The sequence below is a fragment of the Monodon monoceros genome, unplaced genomic scaffold (assembly GCF_005190385.1).
Source record: "Monodon monoceros isolate NGI ecotype Baffin Bay Population unplaced genomic scaffold, NGI_Narwhal_1 Super_Scaffold_5, whole genome shotgun sequence".
Taxonomy (NCBI): domain Eukaryota; kingdom Metazoa; phylum Chordata; class Mammalia; order Artiodactyla; family Monodontidae; genus Monodon; species Monodon monoceros.
In genome coordinates, this window is record NW_021703782.1 from 49641704 (window position 1) to 49656676 (window position 14973).

General features: G+C 37.5%; 1 protein-coding gene across 2 annotated transcripts in view; it reads left to right on the forward strand.

Annotated features, from left to right (window-relative positions):
• Nucleotides 1–1869: 1869 nt before the first annotated feature.
• The window catches only part of ZDHHC21 (zinc finger DHHC-type containing 21), a 68901-nt gene continuing 55797 nt past the window's right edge, over nt 1870–14973 (forward strand). Inside the window, exons 1-3 of one of the 2 annotated variants that reach the window (XM_029201386.1) lie at nt 1870–1946; nt 9139–9267; nt 14459–14657. In XM_029201386.1, the coding sequence (XP_029057219.1) occupies nt 14504–14657 (154 nt within the window). In that variant the 5' untranslated portion in view covers nt 1870–1946; nt 9139–9267; nt 14459–14503. Of the gene's footprint in view, nt 1947–9138; nt 9268–14458; nt 14658–14973 lie in introns of those variants that run through there. The other variant, XM_029201387.1, reaches the window with a different exon arrangement.

Genomic DNA, 14973 nt, shown 5'->3' on the forward strand with positions numbered 1-14973 from the left:
AGCAAAAGAATATGCTATTCAGCACCAGGGTTTAGGGGGCAAAACTCCATGTTTCCTCTTCCTCAAAGTGACTAGTTATCATTATTTCTTCTTTCTTTTCAAACAAACCCAGTTACAAAAATCCTACAACAGCAAAAGCATTATGAAAATCAATGATAATTCTTCCAAAAGCAAGTGTGACTGCCTTCAAACCTAGCTATTCGTGAGCGAAGGAGCTTAGTTCTCAATCTGAAAAGCAATAAAACTTGCATATAGTCAAATCAACCCCTACCAATGAGTTCCTTTGGGATTAACAGATAATATTTTAACTCAGTAATTTTAAAATGAGCATGCATTAGAATCATCTAAAAGGCCTGTTAAAATACAGATTGCTGGGCTTCAGCCCCAAAGTTTCTGATCCAGTAGATCTGGGGTGGAGCTGGAGAATGTGGATTTCTCATGAGTTCCGAGGTGATTCTGATGCTACTGGTGTGGAAACCACACGCTGATAACCACTGATGTAGGACTTTAAGGTTGTGAGGTATTGGTAATTAATTCAGAAACCAGGACATAACATGTTTTAAACTACCTAGTAATACAAGGTAACATAAGGGTCCAAAATAAGCTACAGTGTGTGTGATATTGAGAGAACGGGAATTCTGGGCTGGCAGGATTTGAGCTGACTCCCAAGTCCAGATGGAATTAAGATCATCAGAGAGGATGGTGGAGGGCATTCTAGGATGGGCAGAAGAATCAAGTTAGTTAGAGGTAAGACTGGAGGGGTAGGTAGGGACCAGTTTGTGGAGAATGGCTTTCAATGCCATTCTATGAAGAGTTCAGATTTTATGTAGCAGGTAATATTTCTTCCATTCCCACATTATTCCTCCCATGGCATGCAGTCACAAAGCTCTAGTTCCAGGTTACTGCAAACATTTTAACCTTCCCAAAGTATTGTTCAGCTGAGGTGAGGGGGAAGAGGGAAGGTTTTAGCGTATCTCTGATGTTTGATGAAGATACGAATTGAGATCGGGAGTTGGATTATTTGCAGTGTAGAGTCAATTTATTTTTCCTAGGTTGGAGGGATGGGAAAGCCAGCAACTTTTGGATGGCATCTGAAACACTAAGTAAAGCTTATTTCAGTATGGATTTTGGTTGCTGACAGGAATAGGAAAAAATCATGGATGTCTTGGGCAACTGTGGCTCTTGAAGTGGGCAAGACCATTCACTAGAGGCCAGTGCTTTTCAATCTTTAAGGTGCACGTGTAGGAGTCATTTGTAGATCTTGTTAAAATACAGATACTGATTCAGCAGGCCTGAAATGGTGCATTTCTAACAAGTTCCCAGAGGATGCTGGTGCTGGGGACTGCAATTTGAAACAAGGTACCAGAGGACATCCAGAGCGCATTAGGGGTAGAGAGGCCCGTGGGGCATCCTTCCCGAAGTAAGGAAGGAGGATAAATGCGATCCTTAAAGAAAGGCCCTTCTCCAGTCACTCAGGAGAGCGGGGACAATGGTGTGGCAGGAGGAGGAGAGCGTGGGCAGAGCTGGGAAGGTGGCAGCCGGGGAGGGCGACGGCGCCGAGGTGCGTCAGGTACGGGTGTTCGGGTGATGGCTGTCCGGCATTGCCGCGGCGCGTCTCCGCGTGCTCGAGGCGCGATTTCTGCTCTTTAGGCCCTCGGCGGCTCCCATCGCGGCTCCCGGGCGCCCAGCTGGGACCGCGGCAGCGGCGGCGGCGGCGGCGGCGGCGGAGGCAGCCGGTCACTCCACCGCGCGAGCCGCGCACACCTAACCCGCCGGCCCCGGCGCTCTGACTCCCGGAAGCGGAAGGGGAGCGCGTCCCGGCTAGGGCGGTGGCGGCGGGACTAGAGGAGGAGGAGGAGGCGGAGGGGGAAGAAGCGGAGGTGGAGGGGGAAGAGCTGCCGGCGGCCGCGAGAACAGCGGCGGGGAGAGGCGAGCCCCCGGCGCCGGTGAGTGTGTGCAGGCGCGAGAACGCCACGGCCGCCCCCCCGCCCCCGGCCCCTGCAGCCCGGCGCCCGGCCGCCCGCCCCTGGCTGCGCCCCTGTTCCGCGCCCTGTTCCCTGCCCGCACCTGCCCTCGCTCCCGCTCAGAACCCCGGGTCTTCTGCGTGCCCTGCCCGCCTGGGGCCTGGCCTTTCTCCCAGCATCTTCAGCCAGAGCTGCAGCCGCCCGCCAACTGCCCCTCCTATAACTGGTGGTGGGTGGGTTCGTGCTCCAGTCAAGATGATTTGGGGTAGTTTTTCGTGTGTGTGTGTGTGTGTGTGTGTGTGTGTGTGTGTGTTTAATTAAAAAAAACCTTTGCCCTGAGTTTCTCGCGTGTGAACTGTAGTTTCTCTCTCTGTACCTGCTCCCGGAGACCTGCGTAGGGATCTGGGATTTATCCCTTGCCATCACAGCCTTTCATTCATTTCCAGATCGCTGGGTGAGGCTTCAGAAGACTTGCAGGAGGAGAAATAGTTTGCTCCTTTACTGACCTTCTGCCTCCCTCCCCCAGATTCAAGAGTGGTTTTAAGAAAATGGCTTACGGATGGCAGCAGTTTGCACTTGTTACCACCATTCACTGTAACAGACCGCTTTTAACTGGGGAGATTTTAACAGATTTTAACTGGGGAGTCCATTTAAAGTTGTGCTCTTTCTCAAGCTGTATTTGGAGCGTATTTTAAGATCCCTTGTGAGTCAGTGGAGGATGTCTATCTCTAGGGCTAAGAAAACCTGACCAGTTTATTACTTGAAAATATTGCAATATAGCAGTCTATAAAAGTACAAGAGGAAAAAAAAATCAAGGTCGTTGTGAGCAGGTCATAAATCATAGTGTAAAGTTACAGTATAAAATCATGACAACTAACGATAATTAAGCATGCGGGTTAAAAATATTTGTCAGATGGATCCAAGGCCTAATATGTGTACTTTAAAAAATTCACTGCCTTCCTTGTAGTAAAAAGTAATAATAATTATCATCTGATGATTGCTTAGTATATGCCATTCCTGAACTAAAAGGCCTTTGGTGTAATATCTTGTTAAATCCTTCCAACTCTTTAGATTTTATTTATTTTAAAGATAAAATCCAGAGAGCTGCTTTATTTTGCCGTAGGTGTGCTAAGTTGTCATGGCAAAAAAGATTTTTGAAGAGATGAGAAATCAGTTGGAAAGAAGGAACCAAATGATTTGGTGTCGTGGAAAGAAAAACTAGATTTTAGTTCCATTGCTGTCACTATTTAGCTGTGGGGTCATGGGTAGGTCAGTGACCCATGCCATTTTTCATCTATACAACCAGGAAGTCAGGATAAATTCTTTAATGCTTATTTTAGCTTTCCCATCCTTACTTGACATATGCTAAGTTTGTAAATAATTTAAGACCCTTTAACATGTTAAAGTTACTTTTAAAACATTTACCTGAAGAAGTATTAGTAAAATTATATCAAAATATAACCAAAAAAATGTAAAATTCCATACTTTTAGAATAATATTTGGTGTAGTACTATTTCAGAATTCCTCATTTTGGAGGTAAAACAATAGGATTATATTAAGTCCCTTCAAACTGTTGTGACTTCTGTTAAATTTAACGTACTTTCGAAGCCGTAGTTGGAATAAATGAACTAGAGCATATTTTAAATAAAACGGTGTCACATTGCCTATCTCTGGGGTGTTTTACTTAATAAAAAGAAATTTAAGCATTTAAAAATGCAAACATGTAACCATCAGCTTAACAGGTATGCTCTAAAGAAGTAACCAGTGAATCATAAAATTTTTTACTTCTTATTTACCCACTGCCTGATTTCTCTAATTCATAGAGACTGATTCAGAACCTGTGGAAAAGCACATGGATAGAATAATGTCATGTATTAGTGAAGAAATGAATTTAGAAGTCTAGTAATGTCTCCATGGAGCTTTTTTTCAGGAATTGTAATTGAATGTGAGTCAATAAAATCTTTTTCAGTGTAGAAGGCTACATAGTGGCGTTATCAGTACTACCAGGCATAACAGGGAAGGCGGAGGAAAAGCTATTTTTATTACCAGGAAGTTGTTCCCTAAGCTCAGTTTTACTTTTATATTAAGGAATGAAGACATTTTATATTACTTTAGTAAAACATTAGGGCTCAGTTTCAACTTTTCAAATGCACTAAGTATAAACGGCATCGTAGCATGTAGTAGAATAATCAATGAATTAATACCTCTTATTAAAGTTGAAAATGTTTTGCTTTGAATCAGTAAAAAATATAGGTGAATGACATGAAGAAAAATGGAAAAACACCAGTCTTGCTTATTATCAGAGTAGTGATTTTTTGTTTCTTTATTGGAGTATAATTGCTTTACAATGGTGTGTTAGTTTCTGCTTTATAACAAAGTGAAATCAGCTATATACCTACACATATGTCCCTATATCTCCTCCCTCTTGCATCTCCCTCCCACCCTCCCTATCCCACCCCTCTAGGTGGTCACAAAGCACCGAGCTGATCTCCCTGTGCTATGCGGCTGCTTCCCACTAGCTATCTATTTTACATTTGGTAGTGTATATATGTCCATGCCTCTCTCAGAGTAGTGCTTTTTTTGGTTAAGAATCTTTGGTAAATTGAGTTAGCCTAGTTTAAAAAGCATATCTTAATAGACATGAAATAGCACTGCTCTCCATGGTAGCTACCTTCCCCAAAATATCTTAAAGTGATGGTAGATTATTTACTTATTTCCCTCTTTTGACGTACCATGGGAAGAAACGTGGTATTCTCAAAGTTTGTCTTCTGCCTTTTAGGCCTCTTCTTTCCCTGTGCTTTTCCTCTCAGGTAGATTGACTTGATCCATTTAAGAGACTGAATAGGTTTCTGCTCTCTTCATCTCTCTGTTGCTGCCACTTCCACAAAAGGGCAAGTTAGGTAAAAATTAGTATTTTACTACTCACTGATTCATTCAATTTTAACTTAATGTGCTCCACTGTGATCTCAACCAGGCTTCTGATTTTAAGCCTTTTATCTGTAATTATGGAATGAATAACTTTTTTACCTGCTGCAGGATTTTCAACTTCAGCAAGCAAGGAGAGATTTTTTTTCTTTTAGTGTTATTGGTTTTAAATCATGTCTGCTCTGGTAAAGCCTGGTGTGAAGGAAATCTAATTTAGCCTTTTGGTTTGTGTGTTCTTTTTTTCAATCTGTTCTTGGTGCAGTGGGTACTAGATAGAGGTAAGTAGCTGGCTTGCCTTTCCTCATGGAAGAACATGTCTGATTCACACCCAGGAAATGCCAGAGTCTAACTTTTGGCTTTTACTGTAGCTGAAGTTTTTTCCTTGTGCTGTTTTTGGAGCAAAGGTTACCCGTGCCTTCTGTTCCTACCCCGCATTTAACTCCAGTTCTTCCCTTGCCTGTCCTGTCCTTTTTCCCACACCCATACCTTCCTAAATGAAGAGTCCTGCCTAGACATTTTGTACTGATGGAAACAGTATTTGGTAGTCTTTAATTCATATCATCACACACCTTCCCAGTTATTTTTGCTTTTTGTTGGGAGATTCTGAAGAAGTGTGTCGTTGTACTGCAATACTTTTAATAAAGGTATCAATGTACATTTTTTCCACTCACGAGGCGGGTACACAGAAGAGCAACGGCTTAACGTTCAGTTCTGCCCAGAATATAGTGATTTAAAGACTTGTTCTAGGAAGTGGATTCTTGAAACCATTGATGGTACAGGTTTGATATGCTTTGACACTTTGTCTACCCACATTTTAACAGTCTTCCTGGAGAACTGAGCAATTGGGTCAGAATTCCCTACTTTAATTCTGCATTCTTCCTTAGCTTTTGAAATCACGTGCTGGTTTTCTGCCATGCTTCATTGCTTAATTTCCCAGTCCTTCCACTTTTACCTGAAAGAGATTTAGTTTACAGGCTTTAGTTCAGTCACTCTATTTTAGATCAGATCTCTATTTTTGGTTTTCTGCTTGAAGAGACCTCACGCCAGCCTTGTGGAAATACAACCTGCCTACATGCTTATAGTGTGATGCGAGGGAAAAGGCTGTGTACTGTCCTATCTGAGGCTTCTCATCTCTGACAAGTTCTCAGACTTCAGTGTTAGAGAAGGTAGGCAGCTGGGTATAGCTAAATTGTATTTAATGACAGTGACCCAGAAACACTGTTTCATCCTGGAGTTTGTAAGACTAGATGTACAATTCATCTTTAGTGCCCCCTGTCCACCACCCCCCACAAACGCCCCTTTAAAGTTGCCATTGTTGGAAGTGCTTATCATTTGCCAGGCAATTTCTCTTTTAATTATGACAACCACCTTGTGTGTTGATATTTTTATTACCATTTTAGAGATGGTTAAACCGAAGCTTGAAAAGAAACTGAAGTTTGGAGAGCTAATAAGAGGCTGTTTCATAATTTGAATGTGGCTCTCTTAAGTGCCTGTATAAGATTAATTTCCTACTCTATTGAAATAAACTGAATACCTCTGATATTTTAAAAATTGGATTACCTCTTTGGCTAATTATTAAAGACAGCTATATCCTGATATTTTAAGTAGAATTACTTGACCAATTTTTCAGAGTTGATAAAATCAGAAATTAAATAGCTGTATAAATACGTAAGATTCATTTTAAGCTGCAGTTATAAGGTTTAAATTTTATATATTTTAAAATTTTATATATTTGTATATTAACCATTTTGTTTTGACCCTCGGGGGGGATTTTTTTTTTTTTTTTTTGGCTTGCCCTGTAAATTGTTGATTGCAGTCTCAGATGTAGCAATGTTAAAAATACTTAACATTTTGTAGTTATAGAACTTTGAGATATTCTTTGTTATCACAAATTTCTTGGGTTTTTAAGACTAGAATTGCTTTTATATCACATGGGTGAGATTTGATTCCACAGTGATGGCGATGCTGAACTAGATAAAATGTTCATCTCATTTTGGATGCTATGGCTGTGATGTAGTTCTGAAAACTGTAAATGTAAAGTAGGATTTTTTCCTTGATTTTAAGCCAGTGAGTGACTAGGGTTTGACTCATAGACGGTTGACTTGTGCTGTTACCTAATGTTACTGATGGAAACTACTGTTTTGCTGCAACAGTAAGAAGCCACCCTAGAGTCATAGCTTTAGCAGAATTACTGACTTTGGCCATGTTTCAGAGCACTTCATTGTACCACACTTAATTCTGCTTGAGATCTTTTCTAGAAGAAGATGAATTCATTCATTGCCACTAGAGTAGCAGCTCCTTTACTAAATCATTCTGTATTTTGTCTCTAAGAAGCAAATGTGCAGCCAAAGAGACCACTTTAAATTAGCTTAGAAAGTTAGAGTATAAACAAGTTAGATATATATCACAATCTAACAATCATGGACCATAGAAAAAGTGACCCTGGGAGAAAGTACAGTTTAAAAAAAAAGTCTGTAAGGGGAATGGAAATGTAATGATAATGATTTTGATGTTTTTTTCCACATCCTCAGTATGTAATAGATTCCTATTGCTGTGGTAAGCAGTATGCATAACAAACTCACAACTTGTCCTTTATCTCCTTTCTTGGAGAATGGTACCACCATTCACCAAGACCCTAAGCCAAAAACTTGGGAGTCATCCTAGCATCTGCCCTTTGCATGATTGATTACCACATCCTATCAGTTTTACTCATTAAGTTCTTCTTTAGAAGTTACTGTTTTTGGGGTACTTACCATGTGCCCTCATTTCTCACCTGAATAACCAGTAAGCCTAGCTTATTCCATATAGTCAGTCTTGGAGCTTTATCCATCCACCCAAGTTCATTCCTCAAAGTGTTGCTCTTCTTTCCAAAATGCACATTTCATCATGGCATTCTTCTGCCTTTAATCCTTCAGTACTTTCCAAACTACTGTCTTCAGGGTGAAGTCCAAACTCATTGGCATGGTTTAACAGTGTTTTTTATTCTTAGATCACCCTCTTCTTGTAGGTCATGAAATCAGTCTAGTAGGCTGTGACCAGCATTATATATTTTTATTAAAGTGAAATATAATAAAATAGTACAGTATCAGAGTATGTCACATATAGTCAGGGAGAATATCACTTCATTAAACTTTTTCAGTTATATATTTTATATATGTGAAATATATACTCACATATCTCATATATTTCTGTGTATATATTACCAGATGTCCTGAACTATATTTCTTAAAGATGCTTGTGGTGGAAAGGTTAAACGCGTTTTATCCCATTCTTCTATATGCAATGACTCTAGTCATTTCAGTTTACTTAGATTTTCTTTGCCTGCCCTTATACCTTTGCGTACTCTGCTCTCTTGTTCAGAAGAGCCTCGATTCTTCATCCACAGGTTTTGCTCTCTCCAGAAATCTTTTCCTGATGGTAACGTACCAAAAGAAATAAATTTTTTATTGCAACCTCGTACACACAAATATTTACATAACTGAAAAGTTCCGTGAACCAATACCCTTCCTGTATGAGATGCATTATTGCCCCCTTGCCCTCTGTCTTACTTTGTCTTACTTGGTATTGATCATGTCTGTTTACTAGTTTGTCTCTATTGAGAATAGGGATGGTCTCTTTTTCATCTATACCAGTGCCAAGGCGTAGTAATACAGATAGTGATAGAATTAGTGAGATACTGAATCAGTATATGTTTTCTAGAACTCTTTATAGTATTATTGTTTAAGCCTGAACTGTAGAAACTAACTTTAATGGTTGATTCTCTTAATGGTTTCATTATAGGAGGATAACTTTTTTCCTTAAAACATTTAAACTAATATGTGCTTCTATTTTAAACTCTTTATTTTATGTTTATCAATTGTGATTAGATAGTCCAGGCCTAATATCTTGATAGATATTACATTGGATTTTGTCACATCAGTGACCTCAGAATGTATTGTCATTTTGTGATTTGAGGTCAGTAAGTTTGATGAAGCCCAGATGCTGGACATGTAATACTAATTTGATTTTATGGGAACTGAGTGGTTTCAAAAGAGAGAACGTAGAATGTTCATGTATAATGGTAATCAAATAAAGATTTTTGGGGGGCTGGCTGGATTAGATATGAAAGCATGGAATTAAGTGGAGTTGAATCATTTTATTTCTAAATTTAAACTTTTTTTTTGTAATTGACATTTTTTACAGTTAGAATATTTAGTTGCTTACAGTTTTTATCTTTGTTGTGAGATATTATTTGTTAAACCATTAATAGATTCGCACGGAGAACTGCTCTTGAGGAGAGATCCATTTGTTGGGATATTATAAAAAGAATGAATCAAGATAAAACCTCTAAATGCAAGTACCAGAAAAATTACAGCACATCTCAGTGAGTTTGCAGGTGGTAAGTGCATTTAATTTTAATGGGAATATGTTTCTGAATTGTGCGTAGTATAGTATCCTTAGGCATAGTATCCTTAAAGTGTTTTGTTTAGATGAATTTAACAATCTTTCATTTGCAAAAAAAATGGTAGTTGCTTTATGTTTATATAAAATTTTCATATTATCTTTTAACTACACATTTTCTTAAATAAGGCTTTTTCCATAGAGAAAAAAATCTGTAAATAATACAAGTTTCAGAAACATCTTCCTGAATTATAAGTTTTTTATGGCTTTACAGCTGATGCTTCTGTGCTCCATTTTTAAAGATATTAATTTTAAAAGCATTTCATATAAGGATAATACATAGTGATAAAGAGACGCTAAAAGTAAAAATTTTGTTTGTGAGGTTGTAATGTCAAATCACACCTTATTGGCTATCTTTATTTTTCAGTTGGTTGAGAAGAATTTAGAAGTACATATGTCTATTAATAAACTTACATGAACACATAAATATATATATAAAATGTGACAGCATTCCTTGTCACTACTCTTTCCTTCCTCAGCCCAGTGGTAACCACTGTTAACAGTTTGGTAGATGTGTTTTCTTCCGCCCATACAGAAATTAACTTATACATATTTTTTTTCTAACAAAAAAAGAAACATGTTATACAACGTACATCTGAATACCCATCATCTAGATTCTACAACTAATATTTTACTGAACTACATCGCATACTCATCCATCTCTCTGTCCACACATCAGTCCATTTTTTGAGGGGATCCGTTTGAAAGTAAATTGCAGACATCAGTATACTTCCTTCCCCCTCTCCCCAGTCAGTTTACATGCATATCAGCAATGGATGAGATTGTCCTTTTCTCTGTGCCCTTTCAACATTGGGTGTCATCTGTCTTTCTAGAATTTTGTCAGTATGAAGGGTAAATAATATACCTAGTGATTTCACATTTTCCTAATCAATAATGATTAACCACTGGATTTTTTTTTCTTTTGTGAATTGCCTCTCTGTGTATTTACTTTGTATGACTCTTACTAGTCATATGGTATATTCTTTTTTTCCCAGGGATGCTTTGTCTTTTAATTTTGTTTCTGGTGTGTTTTGAACTGCAGAAATTTTAATCTTTATGTGGTCAAAGGTGGCTTATGGGTCTTGTTGAAGATCTTCCTCATTCTAAGATTATAAAACCACTTGCTATATTCTTCTACTAGTTTTGCTTTTGATTTGGAATTTTGAAGAGAAGGAGAAATCACTGTGAACTAAGGTGCCAGGAAAAATTTCATATGGCGAGTGAGATTCAAATTGACCTTGAAGTGTGAGTTGAATTTAAATAGAGTAGACAAAATGGTAGAGACATTTTGGACAGAAGGAATGAGAGAGGGAATATATTTTTCATATTCATGGAACAATAATACCAGTGGCTGAGGTGGCAAGTCATATAAAACTGCAAGTTTAGAGATATTCATTTGGCTCCATTTCTTGTAAATTATTTTGGCTCACTTTTATCATTTTTTAAAATCTGCATTCTGGTGTTATAGTTTTCTGTCATGTAATAGTTTTCTGTCACTTTCTTTTCATAGTGACTTCAGTATTCTTCCTGAGGAAAATATGTGGTGAAATTTTGTTGCCTGAAAAGGCAAAAAAGGGAAGGGTGGTTTCCTACCAGAGTAGTTTGAACATTGTGAATATTTACTAGTCTAGTTTATTAGAGTTGAGTTATAATTTCTTTAAAAAAAAAGTCGTGCTGTAGTAATTTACATAATTAATGAAGTGAGAGCACTGAAGTATAGTTACCAGATATCAGTCTTCAAAAATGTTGAAATACCAGTGTGTCCACTAGTTACATCAAAGAGTTATGAGCTCACCATTTAATATACAGATTAATATGTTGGATTCCCTAGGTGATGAAAGTATTTACAGATGCCACCCTTAAGACTGAGTAGGAGCATTGTGTTCAGTTTGGTTGTTGCTCAGGATGTGTAATAGTTTCTGTTCAGCCGTGAGCCACGCCTGGTAATAACTGAGTGGAGTGATCCTGCAACTTTACCAGTTACACGTTTCTGGTTGTAATCTGATTTGGAGCTCTTGGAAGGCTACTGTTTTCTTTTCTACAATCTAGTTGTAAGGATTATGTGGCACTAATTATGTGGATTAATTTTCACTACTCAGGTATTTAAAAAAGTATTCAACATCTTATTTGTTCATTGTTTTATTTTTCTCTCCTTAGCGCACTTTTCCTTGGAGATGCTTGTTCTTTTAGAGCTTGTTGTCTGTGTATGTTTATATCCAGGAAAAACAGACACATTTTTAACTATACTTTTCATTTATAGTTTCTGTTGTGAGGAACTCTTACAGTGATAAGAAAAATTTGTTATTCTCTGGTAGAGGAGAATAAAAATAGAGTTTAAAAAAACAAATGAGTGTTTGATAATTTTGCCTCTTGTTTTGCTGGCTTGTATGCTTTTCTGTTTCTAATACTAATACATTTAGAAATAAGTAACGAAATTACTCTGTTCTGTATAGTTACTAGAATTCATTGTCTGTTTTTTTAGTCGTGAATGGAACTGAAACATTAAAAGAAAGTACATGAAGTTAATGATATTGAACATGTTGAGAGACAGAGCCTTCTGTCATTCTTTTAGCACTTGATGGTTGGCAAGACTATAAAAATAAACATTCTTTTTAATGTTTCTCTTTTTAGGTATGCTGATAGCTTGTCATTTGTATTTGAGTTCATTTAGCTTTTAAAATAATCATCCCTAGAAAATTAAATCCTCTGTGACTTTCCTCACTTTAACGATACTGATAGGTCTTTTAATTTTTAAATTAAAAGGTAATGAAGTTCAACTTTTACTTTTTTAAAGGCCTAGGGATTATTCCTATTTTAAAATTCATACATAAGTGCTAACTGAGACCATATCTGATTTAAAGAGTTGGGTGGTGAGTTTGAGTTCTTGTCTTTTTTTCTGCTGTCCCAGTGTTTCCAGGTTCTAGGGATAACAGGATAGGGGTATTCTTTTAAAATTAATCCTTAATCTTTTTTTCTTTGTTCTGGTAGCTTTGTAACTTTAAAGAACATTGGCAAGGCCTCTAAAGGGTAGTACCCTGAGGCTCTTCAACTGATGATAAATTATCCTTAGAATGAAGTAGTCTGGGATATAAGCTGGAAATCTGGGAGTCATCCTCCAGAAGCTTACTGGTTTGATTCTGTTTCTTCAGTTGATCTCTCCAAAACTAATTTTGGCTTTTGCCTTCTCTTAGCCTAAATGATCTTTGTCTTTAATTTCATCCTCCACACCAGAGCTTTTATCCTTTATTTAAAATATAAACCTCATTATGTTACCCGCCTGCTTTACTAGCTTTCCAGTGCCTAAGAATGACATCTTTATATCCATCATGATATAGCCCTTTATTTCTTACCACTTGCTCTCCACTGAAAGGTTTGTGATTTATCATGGCAGTTTGTAATACCTCCTACAATTTTTACTCTTGTCTACCTCCTGCTCTTCCTTCTGTTTGCAGTATTGTTGTCACTTTTCTTTGCTTGGATAACTTTTACTCTTTTAAGATTGAACTCAGTTCACTCCCTTGCAGGGGAGTCTTGCCCTGATTTAATCAGTCCCCATCTTTCTGTGCCTATAGTAAGATCTTGTCCACATCCCTGGAATGTATTATATTAAACCCATTTTATGGCTCTTTTCCCAATTAGACTGTTAGTTCCTTTAAGCAAAGACCATGTCTTATTCATCATTGTATCTACAGTGTCTAGCAAGTGACTAGTATATAGTGGAGGCTCAATGAATATTTGTTGAACTGAGTTCAGCTCATTGCTGTACATTGAAGTCTTAGTGAAGCTCCTGGATCCGTGGTTCCTGGATACCAGTCAGCTGTATCGAGACACCTGGGGAGCATTTTAGAACATTTTATAGGTTTTTGAGCATTACTCTGTAAAGAATTATGATTCAGTACATCTGGAATGAGGCCTGGGAATAAGTATTTTTAAAAAGCTCCTCAACTGATTCCAGTTTGCTTATAGGTTTGAGAAACATTGTCCTAGTGTATTATTGTATTATTCCATTGTATTTTATGTAAAAAAGTTGCCCCCTAGACCTCATATAGTAATTTATTATTTAAGGTTTATAAATTATAGCTACTAAAGTAAGGATATATTTTAGGTCACTTTTTTTTTTTTTTTTTTTTTTTTTGCGGTATGCGGGCCTCTCACTGTTGTGGCCTCTCCCGTTGCGGAGCACAGGCTCTGGACGCGGAGGCTCAGCGGCCATGGCTCACGGGCCCAGCCGCTCCACGGCATGCGGGATCCTGCCGGACCGGGGCGCAAACCCGTGTCCCCTGCATCGGCAGGCGGACTCTCAACCACTGCGCCACCAGGGAAGCCCTAGGTCACTTTTTAAATACCATATGTAGAAGTATCTTTAAGCTTCTCATTGTGAGGCCTATTAGCATTTTGTTAACACTGAACTGAAAAAAGCCCCATTTAAGCAGGAGTCTTCTCGAATTGATAGTAATATTAGTTGGGCTTCATTCCATGAATTTAAGTATTTTTGGCAATTTGTACTTACTTCTCACTTTTTATTATAATTTTTCAAAATGATTTTTAAGCATTTTGTTGTGGTTTAAAATTAAATTAAATTGAACAAATCTTAAGTGTATATAGCTCAGTGAGTTTTTACATATGTAGATATCTGTAAGGCAACAGGTCAACATCTAGAACATTTCTAGCTCCTCAGAGTTTCCCCCATTTCCCTTCCCAATTAATAAACACCCCTCCCACCACAAGAGGAGCACTCTTTTGACTTGTATTACCATCAGTTAGTCTTATGTACAAAACCTTTTTGTAGTTTTAATCATATCTTTTGGTGAATATGTGCACTCATTTCTCTTGAATTTACACATGGAATTGCTGAGTTAAGGGCAGACTTGTGTTTAACTTAAGAAGGTAATGCCAGTTTATACTCTGTGATTGCAATTCATATGAAAATTGAAATTAAATTATTTGAAGCTTATGGTGAAATTTTAATAGGCTGAAACTTCCCTTTGTTTTCCAAAGTGTCCTATTTTGTCAAAAATATACATAGAAAGAAAATTTAAGTGTCATTTTATAGTTGCCAAAAAGGTAGTTTTGTTTTATTCAAATAATTTTTCCCATATAAGTAATTTTTTCTTTTTCCCTTTCCTTAGGTTGATCTTTCCTTGTGGCTTGGCAGGCAGTCATAGGACTGCAAAATGGGTCTCCGGATTCACTTTGTTGTTGACCCACATGGTTGGTGCTGCATGGGTTTGATTGTCTTTGTCTGGTTATACAACTTTGTTTTAATTCCCAAAATTGTCCTCTTTCCTCACTATGAAGAAGGACATATTCCAGGCATATTAATAATAAGTAAGTTTCTAGATCTTTATTTATTTCTTTGGATAATTAAAGCTTTTTCTCATTGTGAATGTTTTTGGAGTAAAATACCACTATAATAACCTTCCTTTTAGTATTATTCAGTGCTATTAATATGAAGTTATTTACTAAATTATGGACATTTTTAAAAAGAATGGCCTTTATATATTTTGCAGGGTTAGATAAATGTGATATCTTCATACCTAACTCTACAAAATATATAAAGACCATTTTGTAGGTCTGTGTGTATTTTCAATGTTTCTGTTATATACTTATTGCAAATGTGGAAGGAGTTTTAAGAATGATTATG